General features: G+C 43.0%; 2 protein-coding genes across 2 annotated transcripts; one reads left to right on the top strand and one right to left on the bottom strand.

The window, feature by feature from the left end:
- Positions 1-451: 451 nt before the first annotated feature.
- Positions 452-16834, bottom strand: LOC133974673 (endoplasmic reticulum metallopeptidase 1). Its single transcript, XM_062412324.1, has 16 exons — positions 16468-16834; positions 13381-13685; positions 11665-11792; positions 11453-11558; positions 10942-11088; positions 10677-10769; positions 8769-8981; positions 8320-8540; positions 7153-7327; positions 6347-6537; positions 5995-6147; positions 5320-5522; positions 5091-5206; positions 4709-4872; positions 3168-3677; positions 452-1160 (listed from the first exon to the last, which is right to left on the bottom strand). Exons 1-15 carry the CDS (start codon positions 16743-16745, stop codon positions 3501-3503), a joined length of 2670 nt encoding a protein of 889 aa, XP_062268308.1. The 5' UTR covers positions 16746-16834; the 3' UTR covers positions 452-1160; positions 3168-3500.
- Positions 16835-19441: 2607 nt separating this feature from the next.
- Positions 19442-23925, top strand: oaz1b (ornithine decarboxylase antizyme 1b). Its single transcript, XM_062412786.1, is given in 6 exon segments — positions 19442-19635; positions 21604-21655; positions 21657-21743; positions 22104-22276; positions 22633-22718; positions 22831-23925. Coding segments are annotated over 6 exon segments (654 nt in total). The 5' UTR covers positions 19442-19510; the 3' UTR covers positions 22962-23925.
- Positions 23926-24046: the final 121 nt, after the last annotated feature.

Below are 24046 nucleotides of genomic sequence, written 5' to 3'. Positions count from 1 at the left end.
TGACTGGCTGAAGACTAGAAACCTATGAGTTCCCCTTATACTTTCCCTCCATTAATGTACTTATTACATTTTTCATGTACCTCTACTTCAGTATAATTTGTAGGTAGTCTTACTTCAACACAATCCAATGAGTAGGATCCAGGTAATGGTCCGTTGATTCAATCAGAGTGAGCAGGTCACATTAGACTCCGCCTCCTAGTCCAGTAGGCTACACTCCGCATGTACATTTACTTTTAATATTTCAAGTTTATTAAAAAACAAGTACTTTTGTCAAGTTAAAACGTAATGAACTTATGTTTTTACTTAGGTTAAAATAAAGTAAAACCGTATGTATCTTAACCATTAAGATGTCATGTCATCCCCGCCAACTTTAAATGGTCTGATCTGCTTTTCTATATAAATACAGATCATAAATCAACATGCTGTAAATAAGAAGGCAATGCAACCAACATTCATTTAATAAGCGTTTTTTAATTTGCTGTATAATCTGCTAATATAATTAGAGCTTTTTTGCATATTGTAAAATCATCTCAACTGTTCCAATGGATCACAGTTACCCTGTTAAACCAGATCCATCCCCCCCATACAACAGTCAAATCCACCTAACAGACAAATAAGCATTAAAAAAAAAGAAGCAAAACAGCAGCTCAAAAAAGACAGGAGAAACACAAGTTATCTAAAGTGTCACATGTTTCACATAAAAATAATAAAAAGATCAGTATTGTTTAAAAAATGTATCTCAACCTTCTGGATAACAACTTTTAGAGAAACGGGCACGACTGAGAACAAAGATGCTGAAAAGAAAATTTAAAAAACTTCGACACGAGGCATTAAGACATTTGAGTCGACACGTCCGAGGAGGTTTCTGTTAAACTGCTTCTGATATGGACGTTTGTGTTGGTTTTCCCTCGACTGTGACATGTGATATACCTCTGTCCGAGTGCAACTTTCCACTGACAAATAAAATAACAACAAACCCAATCACATTAATACATTAGATTCTTGCAGGAAACTATTTAAATTCACCTAATCCCAAAAGCACCAGCGGCGTATCACCAGGCGTTTCACAGCGTTAATATCTCGACGCTCTGTCCCACACTCCCTCCTGCGTTCCCACTCCGTCACTCATCCTCACTCACTTCTCCCAGTTCAGGTTAAAACTATAAAGAAAGAAAAAACGAGTCAGGTTTCAGCCTGGACTTGAAACGTTAAGAATCTCCGGGTTGAAGACTTTTCAGCTTCTTAACAAAATTCAAAACTCGCCACAGAACGGATTTTAGAAAAATATTCATTTACATTTGTTAATAAAGCTTTTTTCCTCCCGTAGACACTCTCCATGTCAACTGGAAGAGTTTCTATACAGCATCATAGATCTATCGCCTGTCAATTAAAGTCAGTCTCTGATCCACACACACACAAACACACACACACACACACACGCACAAAGAGCAAGTTGGGGGGGGGGGGGTGTAAGCTGAAGCTGTGGAGGCTTTTCTGTAAAATCAAATTTCAGACTCCTCCCTGCGAGAATTGAAATCAGACGGACAAAAGGTAAAAGGTATATAAACTCTCACATGTGTAATCAGCAGCCGTCTGTCTCTCGTTTGGGTCGACTCCATCAAATCTCCTCATCAGCCGTTTGGTTCAGTTTTTCACACGGTGCATAAAGAGAAAAGAGCTCAAACTGTTGTTGAGGGATTTTAGATTTGAAACTTTCCAGCAGAGGACAATTCATCTTACATTGAAAACCCCTGTACAGTTCGGCACTTGGAAAACCAGGCGGACGCACGGGATGGAACACGAGTGGACAAAAAAAACTGATCTCACCCAAGTGCAAATGATCTCCCAGGTTGTTCACGACCAGATTTGAAACCCAACGAGCAGTCCTGTGACTTTGAGGTTGAGCAGATTTGACCAGTGTGTTGGACTGAAGGCCGGGAGGAGACTCATCCTGATTCTACTTCAGACAAATCTATTAATCTCCAGTTTGCACCAAATAGAAGAATCCGGCCCACAATCTATAATCTCTGTCTCTAGCATTAGTCAACGTTGTCTAAACAACTCGAACAACAACATTCAAACCAGTCCTTACAAGACCATTCAAAACTGCTAACTGGGTGTCGGACACGTTTGATCAGTGTGGACTGCTCCGTGTTCTGTGGTTTCTACGATGTGAAGTGGAATCACGTGTTAACACATCAGACGGAACCAGATCGTCGCTGTGACACTTGAGTTACTGAGAGTGAAGCTGCAGCTCCACCTGACATGAGAAGACAGATTAGGAACAGACAGTTGAAACGAGTGGATACTGACGCTGTGAAGTCTCCGGAAGCACCGACGTATAGTTTAACATCCTCGGATACATTTCAGCAGCAACTCAAATTAAATCAATTATCCAGACCGGTGTTCCCCCGGAGCAGCTGGAGACGAGTCGCAGCACGGAGAGAATTTCAGTGACAGTTACAACAAAACGACGCTGACGCACTTTGTGGACGTGGAGCTGCATTGCTCGTTTTCAGACAGAGTCACCATCGAGGTTCAAGTAATTGTTTTGAAACATGGGACATTAACTTAAATCCGAGTCATAAAAAAAAAAAAAAAAAAACTGACGCTGACAAACCTTGACATTTTGATTGGAGCCAACAGGCACCGTGTTGTGCGTCCGGTGCGACCCACTGCAGGTTAGTGGTCTTCACTGAGGAGGAGTCATTTCACAGTTTACTAAGCTGATAGCAAAACTAGTGCGTGTTGATGAGGAGTGACGTTCAAAGTGTCAAAGTTTCCAGTTCAAGTCAGGATGAGGTGTGAAATAAAAAACCAGGTCTCTATTTTTCAGTATGTGACTGGAGCTACAGTGCAGACAGTGGTAGTGGTGTCACTGGTTCCCGGAGGAGAGAGGCAGAAAACACTTCCTGCTCTGAGGAAGACTACCCGAGTAGTCTGCTGATGAATGAGCAGCGGAGGTAGCCGTGCGACTTAATTCATTCAGGACGTGTGTTTGGCGTGAGAGAGGGGGAGGAAGGGGGGAGGCAGTGGGCGAGAGGGAAAGTGAGGAAGTTGGGTGGAGATGGGGTGAGCGAGCAAAGCAAAGGCACGACAGATTGAGTAAAAACAACAAAAAAAGGGAAGAAGAAGAAGAAGAAGAAGAAGAAGAAGAAACTCGTAACCTCTTGGTTTCACTGATCCAGGAGTGAGCACAAGGCGTGTGGTGGTCGCTCAGTCGCTCAGTCTGTGTCTCAGCGCGTCCTCCTGCTCGGCTAAAGCCTAGTGACACAGTGGTGAGGGGTCTCTCAGGCAGGCCGGTAGGGAGGGTGTGTGTGTGTGTGTGTGTGTTTGTGCGTGTGTTAGAGAGTGTGTGTTTGTGTCCCAGTGGGAAATAAAAGGCAGCAGGGCCCGTCCTCGGTATTGTTGCTTGGATATCGGCTGTCTCCGCCTCTGGAGCTCGGCTGGCGGCCCTCGGCTCTCCGGAGCGTCGGCCTCCAGCGTGGATGAGCAGCTCCTCAGTATCGGTACATGTCGTAGGTGCTGACCCAGAACGAGGGGAAGGCCCACGTGGGGAACTTGTGGAGCATTTCCTCCAGCTGAGCAGTCCGCTGGTCGTCCCCGAAGAAATAATGGGTGGAGATGGCGACGGAGATCATCCCCTTGGGGCCCGACGGGTCCGGGTCCCTGGGAGGCTGACGGAGAGAAAGGGAGAGAGAACCATGAATGTCAGCCGAGGCGAGTGGGATTTGACCAGTGGGCCTCTGGTGAAATCACCACGTCGCCAGCCTGACGCAGCTTATGCAGTGGAGGATTTAAAAAGTCGCGGAGTTCGTTTCATGCAAGCGATTCCTTGAAGAGGGCAAGTGTGAGACTGGGCCAGTGGAACAGGGCTGCACCTTTAACGTGTTTCAAGTTAAATCACCAAAACTGGAGTTTCAAGGGTTTCAAACGACAGTCAGGCTTTCACACAGTAAATCTCGTGCAGACATGCCAGCCTGAGGCCCGCAGGTGATGTGAGGCACGACACAGGCCAAGAAGGAAGTAGCAGGGGACAAAGGGGAGGATTAAGGGCTTTTCTTTAACATGCCAAGTTAGAGCATTTTCACAAATTTCCCAGGGAGTAATGTTTGGAGGAAATCAGGCATATTTTGTGGAGTCCAAACTAAAATCCAGATCTAGTGAATCTAAATGTGGCTTTTCAGCTGCTGAACGGTAACAAATAGGGCTACAAATCTGTAACTGCCACTAATGTGTAGCTGAGATAATGTGGATTCAGTGAGGAATCAACTGTTTACATGTATCGTCAACAGTTATTAAACTATGTCCAAACAAACATGATGGATTTGCTGTGGAATTAAAGAAAAACAGGTCGGGTGTGAGCTAGTTACCGAATGAATTCTTGAGTTATGGCCCGAAATGTGTTAAATGAGGGGACATTTGACCTTCATCTTCTAATCAGTATCTTGTTTTACGTCTGAAGTGAACGTCTGCCCCCGGTGTAATGAAATTCCCTCGAGGCATTCCTGAGATTCCCCGTCCAGGAGAATGGGGATGTTATAAAAGCTCAAAAATAGCACAGAGAGATACTTTCAATATTCTACATGGATTGAAAGTTTTTCACAGGATTCTCTCTCCACACCCCACCGACAGAATGAAGGTATATGAAGAACAATACACAACAGAGATATTGCTCTCTATTGTTAGTCACACGGGAGAAACGTACCTGTATTTCAAACCAGAAGGTCCATGTGGGGGCGTCGAGGCCGTGAGAATAGAAGATGAAATATTCTCCACTCAGGTCGAACTGAGGCGTCCCGTCGCCGAAGGACCAGGTGGAGAGGCTCGCTCCCCGGTGAGGCATCAGATACAGGGACATGTGGCTGGGGCCTGCATGGGACGTGGGCAAGTTAACACACACTAAATATGCACACGTACCAGTTGAGGCCTTGAAAAGAAAAATCCATCCCACTATAAGGAGCTGGGATTGAGAATCCAGAAATAATTGACATTTTAAACCCTTCACAATGGAAAATGCTTATAAACAGCTGGAGGATGTCTGAGTCAATGCTGTCCGGATCTATTGAAGTTACATGAAAGCTCCTGACCTTTGACATTGAAGGTCATCTTGAACGTCCCCCAGCTCGTCTCCTCTGTTGACACAAGGCTGAACTCCACTGGAGAGCTGGGAGACACTTCTGGGGCAGGAAGGTACCAGTTCTTCCTGAAAAAACGACCAGGAGGAGAACAAGGATTAAAAACTGTGTACATGCAGACAGAACCTTATTCAATCAATCAATAGAATCATGGAGCCACTGCTGGCGCTGTGTTACTGACTTGCTGAGGAACTTGACAGGCAGGAACCAGGGGTAGCCACAGAAGGGTCGGTCCTCTCGACAGTGCGTGCGGACACTGTCGTTGATCTCTGGGATGTGGGGTGTGATGTGCTGGATGCCAGTGAAGTCAAAACTGTTAATCCAAAGCCCTGAGTCCCGGCTCTCCACCTGGCCCTCCAGGTTGTGGAAGGTCCTCGTCGTGTGCTGCCGGGAGGGAAGAGGAGTTATTTTCAATTCTCCGTCTAGAACAACTTAGTGTAGATGTCTGTGATTTATACGAGCAGGTTGAGGAACGCTACCTGTGCACTTTTGTCTGTCATAGATATGTGAAATATACTAGTTACGTAAAAGATGGATCTGTTTTCACATGTTTCCATTAAGAGCATTTGGCCGAACAAATAGGAAGTGCACTGATGGTCAAGAAACTGGCCAAAATATGCACGATAAGCTTTATGACATGTTTTATCGTAAGATTTAAAATTGATTGTTGATTAACTTTCAGTCTAAAATGCTTTCCCCCTTTGAGTGGAGCATTTTCTTACACACAATTATTATAAAAGTCGTACAAATCAGTTGAGAAAAGCAAAGTCTGTGTATGTGTGTGTGTGTGTTTGTGTTTGTGTTTGTTTTTGTGTGTTTGTGTTTGTTTGTGTGTGTTTGTGTTGTCATTTAGAACCTGCAGGAAGACTCGTTTCGGCCGGGGACTGTCTTGACTCCCTGAAAAAGGAAAGAAGACGCCGCAGGACACCAACAGGAACAAGATGATGAAGGCTGAGCCCAGACCAGACAGGATCCACTTGGTGCTCCGTACCAAATAGACGAAATGCAGCTGAGACGGACAAGAAAATACTCTGTGTTACTGAAGGGAAGGATAAACCATTTTTAAGAATAACAACAAATATGAGACGCATTTTTCAAATGAAATGTTGTTGATTCCGGTTGTCAGTCAACTACACACAGTTGTTGAGTTGCTTTAAATTCTCAAAATGCCGCTGCAGCAATTAAAACCATTCAATGGGAATACTCACAAAGAAGGAGGAGAGAAAGATGGTTGCGAGGGTGACCAGGGTGGCCAGCACCACCTCGGGGGGGATTTCCGTACCGCTGCGGCCCATGATGGGGGTGAAAATCTCAAACACCACCCAGACGAGGAACATGAAGTGGACATATGGCAATGCCAGGCCCAGCAGGTAGAGGACGCTGTACTTCAGGGACGCTCCTGCAGGAAAACACAGTGGTTAGTGGTTTTTCAGAGCAAACCGACAACCAGTCCGTCCTGTTTGTCATCATAAAGGTGTGCCACATCGCAAATCATCATTAATTCAACAGCTTTCTATTCAGACAGACACTGGGTGTCTTATACATTTATAATGACTGTATTCCGACCAGACACGACTTTTACAGGTTGTCACAAAGTTTGTAAAATGTTTGACACATTGTACTTGAAAGTAAACAGAGTTATAGCTGGGAAAAAGCAACAAGGTGGAAATGGGTGTTTTCGGTTCTCTCACAGAATCTTATTTTGCGATTAAAGTCTCTAATGATCATCTAATCGATGCATTCAAATTGGCTTATTTACTAATTTAATGACATTTTTTTGTACTTAATTTAGCTTAAATTTATCTACAATTCAATTTAAGATTAACCAAAGTTTGATCATGCATTGGCATTCCACCTGAATCACCTGTATATTGGAGGATTTTTACATTTTGGGGGGAAAAAGAAAGCAAATACAGTTGCTTCCTTAAATATCAAACTATTCCTTTAAATTCAAATAATACTGAGTAAGGAAAACCAGGATTTGTGAACTAACTCTGCAGATCTGAGTGTTTACCTCTGTGTTTAAATTCCCTGGCCAGCAGCAGTTTGGTGACCAGGGGGAAGGCCACCATCAGCATGGGGACGTAGGCCGAACACAGGCCCTGCTGGGTCAAGCACACCAGGCTGCAGCACCACAGAAGTAAACTCACATCAAAATACAGATCACCCAGCTCCACTAATCGGACGCCCTGCGTGGAAAACACAAATACACACACAGCTATATCATTGTTGTTATCACTATCATCAAACATGACACCCAGGGCTCTTGCAACCTTGGTCGGGGTTAATTCATTGTATGTAGGTTTAGTTCTGAAGCAGAATTCCAAATTCTCGGTGGCCAATGTTAGGTTCTAGTGAATCATTCATTTTATCATAATTTCTATCTTTTTTTTCTGTATGAGGGAGATGAGGTATTCTGTGGAGCGGGACAAAGGTTGGTCTGTGTCCTTCCTGGAAAATGGCCACGATAAGCTCGGGTTCATAATGTTGTTATCTGCAGCTCCAGTGGGGGAAACAAAACATACAGTTACAACTGTTCGACACATAATATGTCTATTGAATGTTTTCCTGTTTATAAGCAGACATCATAAACCTCAGTGACACAGGGGGAATTGGCTCTCAGCTGCTCCTGAATGAGTGTGCACACGTGATGACCGCATGTCTTACACATCAACAGTTTTATAATGTCGCACACACACACACAGAGCCGCTGTTTTGTAATCGCTGTGGAGGAGGAGAGACTGCCCGGTTTTCTCCTCTCTGAGCTTTAATATGAGTGAGACATCATGAGACATTAGGCTCAGGGAAAAACTTTGACCTCTTCTTCATCTCAAACTCAATACAGAAAAGGGGAAGCATCACAGTGACCAAGAGGAACTCTGTGCTAAACTGTAAAAACAAGGTTCAGGGAACAAGAGGTATTGTTAATGATATAGATCAAGATTAGATCAACATAAGTCGAGCTGCTCCAAATTCTTCCAGCTTCAAACATTTCTCAAACTGTCACCTTTGACCAGGACTGTAATTTGGAAATCCGTGAAGTGAAACATAATGTGGTTTGTCCTCATTCAAAAGAGACATATTATGTTCACTGTCCAGCTCATAGTTTGATTGTGTTATTGCTTGAAAAGTGTGACATGCTGCGATGTTCAGAAAACACTGTCCTGAGCAGAAATCTCACCCCGTAGTAGAGGTTCTTGGCGAGCGTGTGGATGAGGATCATTTTCCCGGCGGCTGCCGTCCCGTACAGGCAGATGGAGGCGTAGAAATGGTTGTACCAGAACATGGAGCGGCCCATCAGAGTGACGAGCAGGGCTACGATCAGCACCAGCATCAGGGTGACTACCCAGCACAGCACTGTGACACCCGTGGCGTAGGCCAGATCCCGAACATAGCGGCCACCTGAGAGAGAAGTCGAAAGAAGACGTAACACACATTAAAAAAGAATGAAACTCTACAACAGAATTAGATTTCATTAATCTAGATTTGGGCTCAAGAAGTGGTACTGGACTATTTGTATCTTTCTGTTTTGAAAGAAAATCAATGCAACAAGCCACAAAGAGGAAAAACACACATTTTCAGAGCAGGAAGTGACATAACATACATCCAGCACAGGAAATGATTTCCTACCCCCATTGCCAGGCAGTGACGCTTTCTTGGCCAGATAAAGGAAGGTGGCCGTGGCGACCATGTAGTTGAGGATGGTGCCGACCCGAGCCGGGTACGCCACCGCCACGAACCCCAGCAGGTCGAAAAAGACCATGTTGCCATGGCGATACTCCGAGGAATCGGCCAACCTCTCTGACGTCAGCAGGTGCTTCAGCACCGCCAGGATGTTGTCGCCTAGACACAGGAAGTGGGTTCAGAGGCGAAGCAGTTCAAAGCTGGAATTCAACATTGTAAACACTGCTGCATGGGTTCAGCCTTATGGAACAGGACATCAGCTGGAGGCCAGAGAGTTTAAGATCGCCTAAATCCTTCATTCAACTGACACATCGTGATTCAGTGTAACCTTTGTTTGTTGTAAACATTATAATGTGCCTTTATTTGAGAGGCAACAGGGAAGGAGAGGAAGAAGGAACACGACCTGAAACATGAACTGTTCAGCCAGCAAAGTGTCCCAGTGACTCAATGCAGCTTTCTGACCAGCAGAACTGAGGCAGTGGCCCTGGTCATTCATGCATGGGCGCCGACACGGTGGTGATCAAACCATGTGCACACAAACATCACGTCAGAGATTAAACCTACACGGTACGACACACACTAGTAAATGAATGTTGGTCACTGTGTGTCAAACCTCACAATCTCTTCTTTACTTTTTTAATTAAATCACATTTTATTTTATTGGTAATTACAGTATAATAATGCTACCTTACAAATAGACTGTGTGTGTTTGTGTGTGTATGTAGACATGAAAGCAGCAGCACAGAAGAAGACACAGTAGCCAACCCAGTGACCTCGTATTGATCCTTCACGTGGGCACATTTCACATCTACATCCAACATCATGATTGTAGCCAGTTTCAAGTCCTCTACATGTCCGATACACTGGTGAGCAACTGTTGTGCAACTATGAAAGGCTCCACACACACACACATACACACACACACACACTCACACAGGCGAAACAAAGCTCCATTGTTCTTTCGCGGGGGGGGGGGCTCACTGTGGCCTACAAGTGTAAACAACATCTTCTTGTTCATGTGGGTTATCGACAACTTGTCTTTCTGAATTTCCCTGTGACTAATCTACAAAGTTTCTAAATGGTTATGCTCCAATTTTATTTTTTAACAAATCTACAAAGTCCAGGATATATATCTGATGAATCAAGCATGTGAACCTTGCCCTTTATTCCTCATCTGAAAGCAAAGCTGTGATACAGGAGATTTTTAAGAGGTTCCACCAGACACCTGCTGTGCAGAAACAGAGCTACTCGTGTATCTTGCTGTATCCACTCTCCACCTTACAAATCTGCTCCTTATCTAACAACTAAAAGTACCTCCTCCTCACTCCCCGAAGCCACACTTTCTCTTTCTAATAATTCATGCGTTTCAAAGTGACTTGTGTGCATGGGAGACAAGGAGGGAGATGAGGAGGGAGGTGACCAGGAGCTGCTGATGAAGACGAGAGGAACCATTGCCAACAACCTCTGGGTTTAAGTGCTGACTGACTGGATTCTGTGCTACGTAAAGCAAAAAATAATTCAGCCACACAGCACCCGGCAAATGAGCTAAATGAGGGCAAGTGCAGCGCATGTTTGTAGGTGTGTTTGCACATTTTTGTTCTGGGGTAAATAAAGAAATCAGCAAAGTGCTGACCCATCTGACACTGAGGGAAACAGCACAAATGCACAGCATGTGTTTGTAGCTTGTGTTTGTCTTTGCACAAAACAAACGGTGTTGAGAGTCTTCTACTACAATGACAATTCTCTCTTTGACAGACAGGTAGAACAAACAGGTGACACTGCATTTGCATTGAACGTTAAATAAAAGCTATAACACCTGTTTGAGAATGGACGCGGATGTGGTTGTTTGCTTACCTGCTCTCTGTATCGAGTCTGTCAGGATCCTGTCGGCGGTGTCATACTTGGTGTGGTAGATGAAACCGTTCTCAATGAAAGCCAGATCAATGCCTGTGAATCAATCACCAACACACAAGGAAAACATGAATCTCGGAAAAAGAATAAATAAAGGCACCTTTACTTTGTAGATCCAGCAGTCACTGGATCCTTGATCTGGACTCATTCACTGAAAGAGATTATATTTTCCTACTGTTCTAGTGTAGGGTACGTTTCGAGAACTTACCTGGGATGTTGCCAAAGTCCCTGTAGATGCGGAAGTCGGTGTCAGAAGGGATGATCCCGCTCTGAAACACCTCCTGACCGACCACGGAGGCAAAAGGGTGTTTGGCTGCTTGGACGTAGGCCTCGACCAGCCACGGGTTCTCTGGACCTTAGAGGAGAAAGAAAGGAAGAGCTGCTGAGACATTTTTATATAGTTGATTGTTGACTCCTCTACGTTTGGTCATTGTGGAAACAATCTGTTGTGGTTCATATCCTCTCCTCTCCTGTCTTTCCCACTGGTGATGTCGGCATTTAAGCTTGTTTAAATCAATAAATGCATCGGTTGTGCAAAGTAAGTGCATCAGATAATGTCTAGCATGCAAATGCAATGACACAGGCACCTCAGAATCTGTGACTGCAAAAGTCTTCACTTATCTTGTTTTGCAAGTTTTCCAAATTACTAGAAAAATAACACATAGAGCAAACCAGGGAGAAAACATGCAGCTGAGAATTGACCACGAATGTTGAATTACCTGTCTGGAAAACAACCTCCTTGCCCCCAACACCTGCAGCCTCCAAGTTAATAAAGGCTCGCACCTGCTTGGCCCAAGGATGCTGGGTAATGAAACCGTGACTGGCCTGATGGAAAGATAGAGAAGACAGCGAAGCAAAGGCATCGGGTAAGAATTTAAAAAACAAAAACAATGAAAGACTAAGAGAGGAGTCGACAAGCGGGTCATTTCACCTGCAGGATATTCTCCTCTGCCCCGTTAAAGAGGAAGACAACACCGTGGTGAATAGGTGTGGACTGGTTGGCCAGAGAATGGAGGACTTCCAGCATCACGGCACAGCTCACTGCATCGTCGCTGGCCCCTGTGACGAAGCAAACCAGTGTACGTGTGTTTACAAAAAATACTTAAAACCATTCAGGCGAAAAAGGGTTCGCTAAACCTTGCATTTACATACAAAGAAGTGGAACTATCTCCAATCTAATCCACACCCAGCGGCTCAATGCGAGATAAAAGAAACACAGGTGAATGAGCTGATAACTCCCACAGGCACCAGAATAGCACAAACACAAGATAGTAATCTCACTACTTGTACGGTGGCAAGAGCACAAAGGAAAAGGGGTTAATAGGGAGCGTATAAAGAACAGAGCATGTGATACCTGGAATAGGCACGGCCGTGGTGAGGAACACGGGAGAAAAGCAAAGAAAGGGAGACAAAAAAAAAAAAGATCAGAAAGCTCAAGTGAGACGTCATGTGCTCCGGCTTTCTGGGCTGCAGGAGTTCATGAGGTGGGGGGGGGGGGGGGGGGGGTGGAAGCCTGTTCACTGTCTGTCTGGCCACCATTCATGCTGCTGTCGCTGCCACTTAACGTCAGTGACATATTAATCCTCGTCCCCAAAGAGCTCTGTGGGACCTCACACTTTGTGCCGTGTGTGATATCAAAGCCTGAAAAGTCAGTGCAGGTGCTTGAAGGTGCATTCTCATTTCAAAGGGAGGTAACATGCTCCCCTGGTCATATATTCAAACTATGCACATCTTCTTTCATCTTTCTTTTCCCCTGTTATTATTTTTGACACCAGCAAATGTTTGGAAATCCGAGGAAAATCAAAAAGGGCTGCAGGCGGGCGGTGGACATGAGAAAGTATGTGTGTATCTTCCCGGTCCACACCTCTTGGATCAATTTCCTTTTGGCCGTGAAGCTGTTTGTGCACATGAGAGTGTGTGTTTGTGTAGGAACTGGAGGGGAACTGGAACAGGCTCTACAGTGTGAGGTTAAACAGCAAAAAACCATCCTGCAGACAACGACTATGAGATTGTGACAAGCTACAGTCAACCATCATCAAACACAGTTATTACAGTTTAGGTAGGACTTGCTTTGGAGTGCTCCCTGTTAAAAGCACAATGCGGCACTTTGTAATTATTTACAAGAAGTATTAAAGATCCAAATTTTCTGGATGGTCTTGCTATGACAGTTTCACTCTGGCCTACATGACTAGACGTTATAACAAAGGACACTAATGAGGGTATTATCTTCATCTAAACTATTTAAAAACATCAACATTTTAATTGGTTTTGTCACGTTCCCATCATTCCTCCATGTTTTGAGGAAATCTGTTGTGTAGTTTTTGTGTAATCCTGCTGACAAACAAACCAACCAACAATGAAACAGACCAACGGACAGAGACGGAAACATAACCTCATTAACGGAGGTAATTAAGACAGATTTGATCCAATATACAAGTGCGACAGTTCAAATGAATGTCCTGTTTCATTAATTCACACTTGACAACTGAGGGTCCTCTCTCTTTCTTTTAGTAATCAAAAAATGGGCAAACAAGTGTATGAGGGTTTCCTGTATGTACCTCCATGCACGCTGGGTGTGTTAGAAGCTTTGCTTACTTCAGTAACACTCACTCATAAGCACCAGGCTGAGATGTGGATGTTTGTGTACCTGGACTGTTAGCCACTGTGTCAAAGTGGCAGTTGGCCAACATGAGATGTTTGGCGCCTCCCTTGGGCTCCAGCCTCACAGCGATGTTGGTGACGCGGTCGTAGAAGCTGGTGAAGCCCCCGAGGAAGTCTATGGAGAAGGTGCCGGTGGGTCGCTGCACGTCTGTCGTGAGCTGGTTGGGGCCCGCCGCCGTCTCCACCCGGATTTTCTCGATCTGCTCCAACAAGTAGCCCACGGTCAGGACTTCGTTCTCGGGACTGCCCACCGGCCGCGGGCCGACGCTGGTGATCTGCTCCAGGTGCACTCTAGATCGTGGGGTGAGGCAGGAAGAGAAAGAGGAGAAGATAGTTCAATGTTACTGTTTAAAGACCATGAATCGTTGGTTGTGTGTTACATCATGCATGCTCACACTGCACCACTTCCCTTTGAAAGTCAACATGGCCTTTCAAACCTTAATCTAGTTAATAAAACCAAGTTCAGGGTTAAATATCTCGACAGTCTGTAGTTTATTGGCTCAAGTTGAATGTGAGACCATTGAAAGCGTTTCACTAAACTGCACATGGTTAATAAGCAGATCATTTATTTTTCAACAGCTCAGGTCAATGTTTATGCACGTCTCTTTCCTAAAGCAAGTAACTGAAAATAAGATCCATTAATTTACTTCGGATAATAAAACTGTGCTGTTAAATATTTGTGTGTGTGAGCCCTTGACTCCACATGCTGCTGGTTTTTATTAGGTTTGATGTGAGTTAGCAAAGCGGGAACGTGTGGACTGATGTGTCAGTGTGATCGGTGGCTCCTAAAAGTCAGAACACATATGGAGGAATGCTTCTATGATGTTTTCCTACACGTGGCATCTATTGCACTTCTGTCCGTCCTGGGAGAGGGATCCCTCACATGTGGCTCTCTATGAGGTTTCTATGTATTTTGAGTAGTTTTTCCCTACTCTTGCTGAGGGTTAAGGACAGAGGATGTCACACACTGTTAAAACCCTATGAGACGAATTGTAATTTGTGAATATGGGCCATACAATTAAAATTTGATTGATTGATTCTATCCGCCCATCAGCCAGGTCTGGAACGATAAGACGATTAATAAAAGAATGTGAATCAGAAACAGCTTTTTATGGAAAAGCGCCTTGGCTCTCACTCTCTTCTATAACAGTAAATCAGTCTTCTTGTTTTTCAGGTTTGTTTGAACATATAAACAGAGACTATGTCTGAGGAATTGTAAGAAGCATATTTCATAGCTTTTGACATTCTGATCCATCAATAAAAACGATAACTGTCACATCTCCGCCACACCCTTCAAAAGTGGAAGAATGGAAATCTCATTGTTGAGGAACAAACGGGAAACAAAATGGTTTTTTGTCCCCTCAATGACAAGAAAGGGGAACTTTCCAGTCTGATGACGACGGCCATCAGAAGACAGGTTCAGAGTCAAAATGAATCTCATCGGTCATTGCAGGGAAATGGAAATTGAAAGCAAAGCTGTATTCCTGCTTTTACCAGGAACGATTAGAAACAGGAACTATTAGGTCTTCAAGGCCTTTTCTCTAGACCGCAAAAAATTCCCATCCGTGAAAAAGTTGCACCAACATGATATTAGAGATATAGTCTGAACTGCTGCCTGCCCTCGATTCCTGCATCAACCTCCCAGACGCTGGTCGATGCTTATAATTCATACAAGGATTTGCACGGCTTTGAGCTCACCAAAGCCAGAATTGTGACCCATGAAGCTCAGAGCCCTAATCAGTCGAAATGCAGCGTGCATGACTTATTTATGGAGCCACCAGCCAAATGATGGCAAATCCCACTGCCCAGCGCTTTCAAGAGACTTCAGAGCTGGTGGTGTAATCCTGGCCTCTCCGTCTGAAACACTGATGAACCGCCGCCCCGTGAGCCTCAGTGGTCGTCTCCCTTTCAGATTTGTAAAGCTTCTTTTCAATCAACCAGATGTTGTTGATGATCTTTTCTCTCATAGGGCTGGCTGCCATGTTTATGGTTCATGTTCACAGTCATGCTTTATTCATGGGAAAGTGGACCCCTCTGTGTCTGTATTAGTGCCGGGCTGATTTATCGGAGGGCTGATATCAAATCGGCCGATATGGGACTTTCATGGATGTTTTGTATCTGTGCCTCTGCTTGTCGATATGAAAACTTATTTCATAGAATAAACAATGTGGAGAAAATGTGCAATTCTGCATTTTCTTTACATTTGGTTGCATTTGTGAATACTTATATTTATAGTTTTAAAAGGTTCTGGTTATCTTTAAAATATCAAGCTCTGGTTTCATGTCTTTGTTGTAAGAGTTCAATAACACATTTCAGGAAACATTTGAATAAATACACAAGTGGACCTTTTTGACCTAAGATCCTTTGGCTTTTGTTTGTCTTTTTGTGTCATGTCAGTTTTCAACCACCTGAACTTCCTTATTCTTTACAAGAACTATGGATGATTATGTAGAAAAATATTTTGAAATGGGCAGAGTACTAAAGCGACTGATTCCTTTCACAACCAATCTGTTGATTATACCTTAAGCAGTTAAATCCTTTTAAAAATAATTTTGATCGTGTTTTAATTCATCATGTTTTTACTGTTTTCTCATCGGTAGTATGTTTTATTTCTGTACCTGTGCTCGATTGCTCCACTTTTCATGTTTAACTTGTAAAGCACCTTTTAACTGTGTTTAGAAAGGTGCTAAATAAATAAAGTTGAATTATTCTTATTATCATTCTCTCTGTGTTTTCATTTGTCCCGAGGTAAAACGGATCTGGGACATAAAGGCTGTCTCATTGAAACGCAAACAATGGCGATCTGGTGCATAGTCCAGATAATAATGATGTAATAACCGTATTGTTACTCTATCAGACCTGGAGCAGGGTTTGTTTTTAGACGGAGGCGGCTGTGGCTCCTCTCTCCCGGGCCCCACTCCCACCGTGCCCCGGAGGTTACCACGGCGCAGAAGGTGGAGGTGGACCCGGCAGTGGTTGGTTTCTAGGCGGGTCAAACTGGAGGAAAGGTTACGAGCCCGTTAAAAGACAGGCAAAGTGCCGCAGGGCGGAGAGGATAGGGGGGGGGGCTCACCTGGCTCGCACCGCGTTGAAGTCCCCGCTCGGCTTCCCGATGACGAGCTGCCGTAGCGACAGATGAACCAGTCCCCACAGCGCCAACACAAACACACACACCAGGGAAGTTGCGACTCCTTCCCGCAGCAGGTATAGGCTCACTTCGGGCTTCCTCTTCGGGTCGCCGCTGTAGCCGTTGTCCCCGCACCGGTGCCGGGAGGAGTCGTCGTCGTCGGGCGTCGCGAAGCTCCGCGTCCCGTAGGGCTTCAGTCTCCGGACCGTGGTGTCGCTCTCCATCTTTGAGTCCAGCAGTGCATCAGCTGCGAGGAGAGCACTCTCAGATTCCGCCTTCTCCTACTGGGGAAGGAGGACGGGTCGCGCTCAGGGACAAACCCTACGGAGCTAAGGCGATTGGAAATGAAATCAGAGAACTGCTCCCCTGTCGCCATCTCGTGGACAGTTAACTAACTGCATGCGATTATTTCCAACCTTTTTTTATAATGGTTAGTAAATTCACTTCACACTCACCTTGTTTTTCTTCACGGATAAAACTCTGATGGATTATGGTCGGACAAACACCTGAGTTACCTGTACAAATAAATAAACATATATCTTTTATATCTCTGGTTTTACGTGTTAAGTTTCATTGTTACACTGTTTTCCTCTTTAAAAAATGTAAATCTCATTAATAAAATGATTTACAATTTGTCTCTACACTGATGTAAGTGTTACAACAGTGTTGATATTACTGTCAGTGCGAAGAACACTCGGAACTGTGTTAATATGGCTAACAACAGAAAATGTACACAGGCAGATTTGCTGTGTATTTATATTTGGTATCAGGACTCAGGCTCAGGTATTTGTGTTACTATACTCTACTTAGTCATCTTATAGCTGTATTTTTTAATATTCCCATTTGCACAGACTCCTTTAAAGTGACAGGCCTGTAATAGTTATGGGGCTGGACTTTCATCTCACTAAAGATTAATTGTACTTATTCGCGAGTACTTATTCTTGACTTTTTATTATTCTTATGCTCTTGTGTTTGACTGTTTTGTGCCTTACTGGATGCCTAAATGTCCCTCACAATCAATATATTAGCTATCTATCTATCTATCTATCTATCTCTCTCTCTCTCTATATATATATATATATATATATATATATATATATATAAAAATCGAGCTAAAAAAAAACTATATCCAAGCTCTTTCAGATATTTCAGTACAGTTAACACATTCATAATAAAGCTTACAATCTCATATATGTTGTGTTGACAAATTCCCTGTCATGTAGGAGACATGCACATTGGAGAGGAGTAAGTATTCTTATCATTTATTAAGTAAAAGAAGCAATACTACACTGTGAATACTCTATTACAAGTAATAGTTTATACGAAATGTTGCTTCAGCAAAAGAAGCAGTACAACACTATGAATAATCAATTGAAAGTACAATTATTCAAAGTGCCACTTAAAAAGCAGTACTACACTTTAAACAATACTACATAATAAATTATGGTGATGCCTGTAAGTACAACACTTGAGTACAGATACAGTTGTATGAGCAACAGAACGTATATAAATGATATTTACACAATCTGGTACCTGTCAGTGTTATAAATGCTGTTACAGTATTTTATCATTGCATCATTTTATAGCTGGGTTAAGCTGCAGCTCTTCATCGACCCAGATAAAGTTGGAGCTATGATGAATTTGCTTTATATAATATTGGGTACTTCAATCTTTAAATTATATAACTTATATTTAAATTAAACATATATATATATATATATATATATATATATATATATATATATATAGTGGTGGTGGTGGGGGGGGGTGATCATTTAAATTGTACACACACTCAAACAACTCACACACTATCACACTAAGATCAGGTGATATCTTCGTGAAGAAGCGCTCACACTTCAGTGTCTGTGTTGTTGTCGGTGTTTTCTCTGTCCGTGTCCTTGGTACTTTTCCATGAGACGCCCCCTTGTAAACACACAGCCGCACTGAGGCTAGCGCAGCGGGGACTAGCTTCTTTAGCGTTAGCCCGGTAGCTTGAGCGTGAAGCTGCGTGTTGGTTCTTTCGGGCGCCGCTGCCAACACGGGTTTTTCCGCTTTCAAAGTAAAAGTCGAGTTTAAATTCTCTGTTGAACAAAAAGAGTTTTTCAACTGCGGCCCAACTAAAATACCTCAGATGATATAATGAGAGACCGACCGCAGCACAGCTCAATCTTATTCTCAAACACTTATACCTATGTAACTTAGCTGTCCAATATTCCTTTTGTCTGTGCAATGCAATGGTTCATGTGCAATCCATTCTCACATGGCACATATCTTTCTTGTTTATACACTGTATATATTACTTTTTACTCCATTCATGTTTTTCTGTACTATTTAAATTTCCTTAAACTCGAGTATAATAATCTTGAAGCCTTGGGCAGGAAAATTAAGGAATGAGTGCAGGGATATTAGGCAACTGTAGATGTATTATAAGGTGTGTGACGATATTTAATGGATGACATCATCAATATCTTCATGCTGGGAAGTTATCTACATTATACAATTTAAATAGATATTCATGATGAATTACCTGATTCTATCACATGAATAATACAACAGGAAGAATACAACAAAAATAGATAGATAGATAGATAGAACAACTACTAAACAGTATATAACATATGCTATCTATGTGCCTCATTATTATGTATATGCCTCGTTCCAATCTGTATAACTGATTAGTTCACGTATTTGCAGACATTTTGTGTTGTAACATGATGGTTGCAAGTGCAGCAGTGTGGTTTTGATGCAGAGACAGGAGTTATATATGTAAATAGTTATTTGTATTTTTTATTTACACTGTTAATGGACGAAACGCACACGATGCATTACCAAAAACACATTTATTTAGTTTTATTTTTGAAGCCACCACAGGAAGTGTGTATCGGCGGTACTGCGGGAGATCTTCCTCCTCCATCAGCCGTCGGAGTGATCACTTCACGCCGAACATAGCAGAGAGCAGTCAACCCGTCGTGTCTCTACCCGAGGCCGGATGGTAAAATCCAACCTCCAGCGGATCCTAAACAGTCATTGCTTTGCTCGCGAGAAAGAAGGAAAACAGCAGCCTCCCATCACAATGGCGAATTTGAATAGCGGCATCTGTGACATGATCGGGAAGTAAGTTAACGATGCAGAAACGCCTCGGCTAGCTTACAGCTAAACGCGGGGTGGGGGAGGGGTGGCTAAGCTAGCGGGGCTAGTGGCCACTGAAAAGCGGAAGTAGATCGGGTTTAAAGGTACAATTTGTTCACACGACGCGGACTCACCGGGTCTCTCCGCGTTTGTGTTTAGAGTCAATTGCGTGTGTGACGTTTTTATTTCACACTGTCACGTCAAAAGTTTAATTATTGGCCCAGAGAGGCGACATGACAAGCGTTAAATTAGCCACTGTTAGCTAGGGACGTCGAGTTCGTTACGTCACGCAGGGCTGCCGAAAGACAACACATCAGGGAAGGATCCTCCTCGTGTTGAGAAGTCGATTTAATAAACAAAACAGGCTTCCGTAATCCAGGAAGTAGCTGTCAGTCCATTGGTTTAAACGCGACTCTCAAAAGTTTTTAAAGTTTTTAAAGGCGAAAAACACGTTTACTGGAGGTTCCACAGAACAGATGAGTAAATCAGGTAGAATTTTCCAGAACGTGTAACATCTTCTGACCCTAATGTAGAAGAAAAGATGAGACTGTAAATCCTCGAAGGGGGGGCACAGTCACCAGGTGAGCACATGTTTCTGACCACGTAGGTCCCGTGAGCGGAGTCAAGTTGAATATTGCGTAAACGACAGCGATCTGACCGTGTAACTGTACCCACATGTACACAGATCAAATACATGTGTAATACAATCCCAGAAGAGGGAACTACATTGGTCGTTATGTCACTGTTAAAGTAGTTGTTATTCCAATCAGCAACACGTAAGAACAAAATAGATTTATTTGGATTTATAAAGTATATAGAAGATTATTTTAAGAGATCACGCAGTGTAGACTGAGAGGCACATTTTTTTATAGTGTAAATGTATAAATTCTATTATAAAATTGTCAACTTTTATTTATTAGGTGATTATTTTAGTGCAGGGCTTCAACTGGATTGGTCTGTTTGATGTAGTTTATTATTTAGATTTTCTTGCATCAGGAAATGTCAATCACAATGCAATTCCCCAAGATAATTTAATGTATTACATTTTTTTACCTTATCCAAAGTCTAAAACTCAAAAGGTTCTCAGTTTACTGTGATGTATAACACAGCAAAAAGTTTTGCCGTTTGATGTCATACAATTAGCCACGTATTTGAATACATTACCTTAGGCAATAGTTGGAGTTTTTCCCGAAAAAAATGTAACTAATGAAAATGATCTGTAAATAAATCGTCGGAGTAAGTAATTGGCTGCAGCTCTAATTTTTATATCAATTAATTTATTGTTCAGCCATCTTTAGTTTAAGCTTCTCAATTGACTATTCAAAGCTTTACATTCTCCTACAGTAAAATTATACAAGTATTTGTAGGATTTGGTCAAGGTTCTTTCTAGAACATATAGAATGAATTTCAAAGCAATTGACACTGGCCGATGTAACTCACCACAATGACTTGAGTTTGTGCTGGTAGCAGCAGATGTGTTGGTTTGTTGCCTCCCACCACAACCATCCTTTGATGTCATCGTTAATGAGAAGTGCAGTGTTCTCATACAAAGAGGTTTTTGCTCTTGTAGTGTTGAGCTCCACGTAGCGTGATCGGTACACATCTAATCTGAAAAGATTTTATCAAAGTTAACCGATGTCAGATCTTGCTCCATTCGTGTGGAGTGTGATGCAAGAGCACTTCATTATTCATCAGTAGGAATATGACATGACTTCACGGACCTGGCTATGTCTCAACTTTCACAATCTTTTTAAATCATCTCACGCGGTTCTTTTTACCGCATCGTAACAACTCCTATGGTATAACTTTGAGACTATAGTAATATAAAATATTATAAAACCATTAATATTCATTTTGACACTGGTTCACACAGTGACCCACTACGTGTCGAATTTTTCGGAACCTTCCATTTTTCCTGTCTCCGTGTTCTGACTGTGTCACGTCTCCTTTCAGCCTGTCCCTGCACTGTAGTAGTACCCGCGGTCCGGGGCCTCAGTGGTGCTCCTGATGCCCCTCACCCACCCCTGAAGATTCCAGGTGGGCGAGGGAATGGCACACGGGATCACACTCCTTCAGCTCGGCCGGTCTACTCGGTAAGTGTAGACACACAAACACACACTCACACACACCACTTAGCACTCAAATGCAGCCAGTGAAGCTCTGATGCAGATGCAGAAACGATTTAATAAGGTGTCATGTTCAGAGGAAGAAAAGCATTTCACCACTACCATTTCCTGTCATGTGGTGTGTTTGTTTATACAGCTTGGAAGGGCACACCAGAGTATAACTTGATTCAGACAAGTGAAACACAGTCCATTTTCCAAACATACTCCCCATTGCCATTCTATTTGATTTGTAATGGAAAACCAGAAAGAAAAACAGAGTCCACGTGACATAAGGAACTTCATGCACCGCTGGTTTTACGATCCATTGTTTGCTTTTTCATTTTCCAGGACCGAAAGTTGACGGTAACGGAGGAGCCAGCAGGGAATGGTCGCCCTGGGATACTCCACTTTCAAACGCACCCCACTGTTACCAAGACGATACAGTGGGATGCTGTCCTCAGCAGCAGCGCTCTCTACGTGGAGATACCTCTTGACCCTCTCCCTGAAGGCAGCAAGGAGAGGTGAGGGCAGGATAATTAAATAGAGCTCTTAAGATCCTTACAGTGGAACACTTGAGTCATGTTACAGGAGAGTAAAGAGGAAGAATAAAACATACAAATAAATATTTTTAGTTGGTGAAATGAAGGTATTGGACCTGGCCTGTCTGTAGACCTCGGCCTCTATTTCCCGTCAATTTTTATAGTTTCATTATAAAGTAGCAGGTTTGATCTCAAAAACCGGTACAAAGATCAGTAAAACTCATCTAAATAATCAAGGATAAGCTAGAGATTTAGTTGGAGTTCCAGTCGATGTTCTTGTGTTAGCGCCTGCATGTTAATTGTTCCATTTTCTAAGCCGCCTCCTGTTTTCCCTACAGTTTCGCAGCTCTCCTGGAGTATGCCGAAGAACATCTGAAAGTCGTTAGTGTGTTTGTCTGCTTTTACAAGAACAGAGATGATCGTGGTATGTGCCGACCGGTCTTGTTTTCCAAGCGCACCTTTTCTCATCCACACAACTTGTGTTGCTTTGTCCGTGTGCTGCATTTTAACATTCGTTTCTGACATTTTTCTTCCAGCTAAACTGGTGCGTACCTTCAGTTTCCTGGGCTTTGAGATTGTGAAACCGGGCCATGCCCTCGTCCCACCTCGACCCGACGTTTTCTTCATGGCTTACAATTTTGATCGGGACTCTTCGGACGAGGAGTAGCTCCCTGGACAGCCCCCCCCACTCCCTCCTCACCTCCCCACTATATGGGTGCCCATCCCGTCCCAGCTTATCCATCTGCACCCAGCATCTGTGTTAAACCCTCAGCGGTAGCTCTCTGTATGCAAGCATTCCCCCCCCCATGCTTTTTATTCAAGGGAATATGTAAGCTGTGCATCTCCTGATTCTCCCCCAAATCTATCTTTGTGTGTTTTAATATGCTATTTTCATTCAAGATTGATTAGTGTTGTCACCTAAATACGAGGGAAACTGTTTGTTTTTTTTGGACTTTGATTAAATTGCAGTTGTCATAGCTCTAAGTTAAATTGTCTTATTTCCATTTTTTGTCAAGTCGTTGCTTTGTTTATTTACTTTTATGATAGACTAAGGAGGAGAAATCTTAAATTCTTGAATGTACAACAAAGGATCAGGTTTACACTCGGGTACTCCAGCTTTGTTTTTTTGGATTGGCTAAATAATAACTTCAACATTTTTGCCCAAATACCTACGTATAAATTTCAGCGGGACCAGTTTGGTTTTATAGCACTGATACCCTTTTAAGTATTAGTTATTTTTAAAACTCTACGTTTTGAGCGACAGCCCCAATAATTGGTACTTCATAAAGAATAGTGAATCCATTTAGACTAGAGGTGGAGAGATAAGATGAAAACTGTTGCACGTGTTGGTTTCAAGATCCTACGACGAGTGTGTTTGTACAGAGTGAAAGGAAAGTGAATAATCCAAAGTGCTTTTGCTTCTTTCTGCCATGTGTATCTGACAATATTGTAGTGTTTTATTTTGGAGGATGAAAAATGTTGCTGTGAATGGGATTTATTTTTTTGGTGTCATTTTTGGATTAGCATTCCTTTTCAACTTTTTGTTTTCCATGATAATAAGGAGTTCATTGTTCACCTGCATAGTGGTACCTGTTGTGCGTCTGTGATAATAAAACAAACAAAAAACAAAACTGGTGTGAGTTGACTTGTGCCTAAGTTCATTCCAGAAAACCACTAACACGTTTAAACCAAATTAAATATCCTGGAGTGTACGGTGCTGCTGGCTTGTGGAGCACAATGCTAGACTACATC

This window comes from Platichthys flesus, chromosome 19 (genome assembly GCF_949316205.1).
Source record: "Platichthys flesus chromosome 19, fPlaFle2.1, whole genome shotgun sequence".
NCBI lineage: Eukaryota > Metazoa > Chordata > Actinopteri > Pleuronectiformes > Pleuronectidae > Platichthys > Platichthys flesus.
This window is presented reverse-complemented; position numbering and strand designations above follow the sequence as displayed.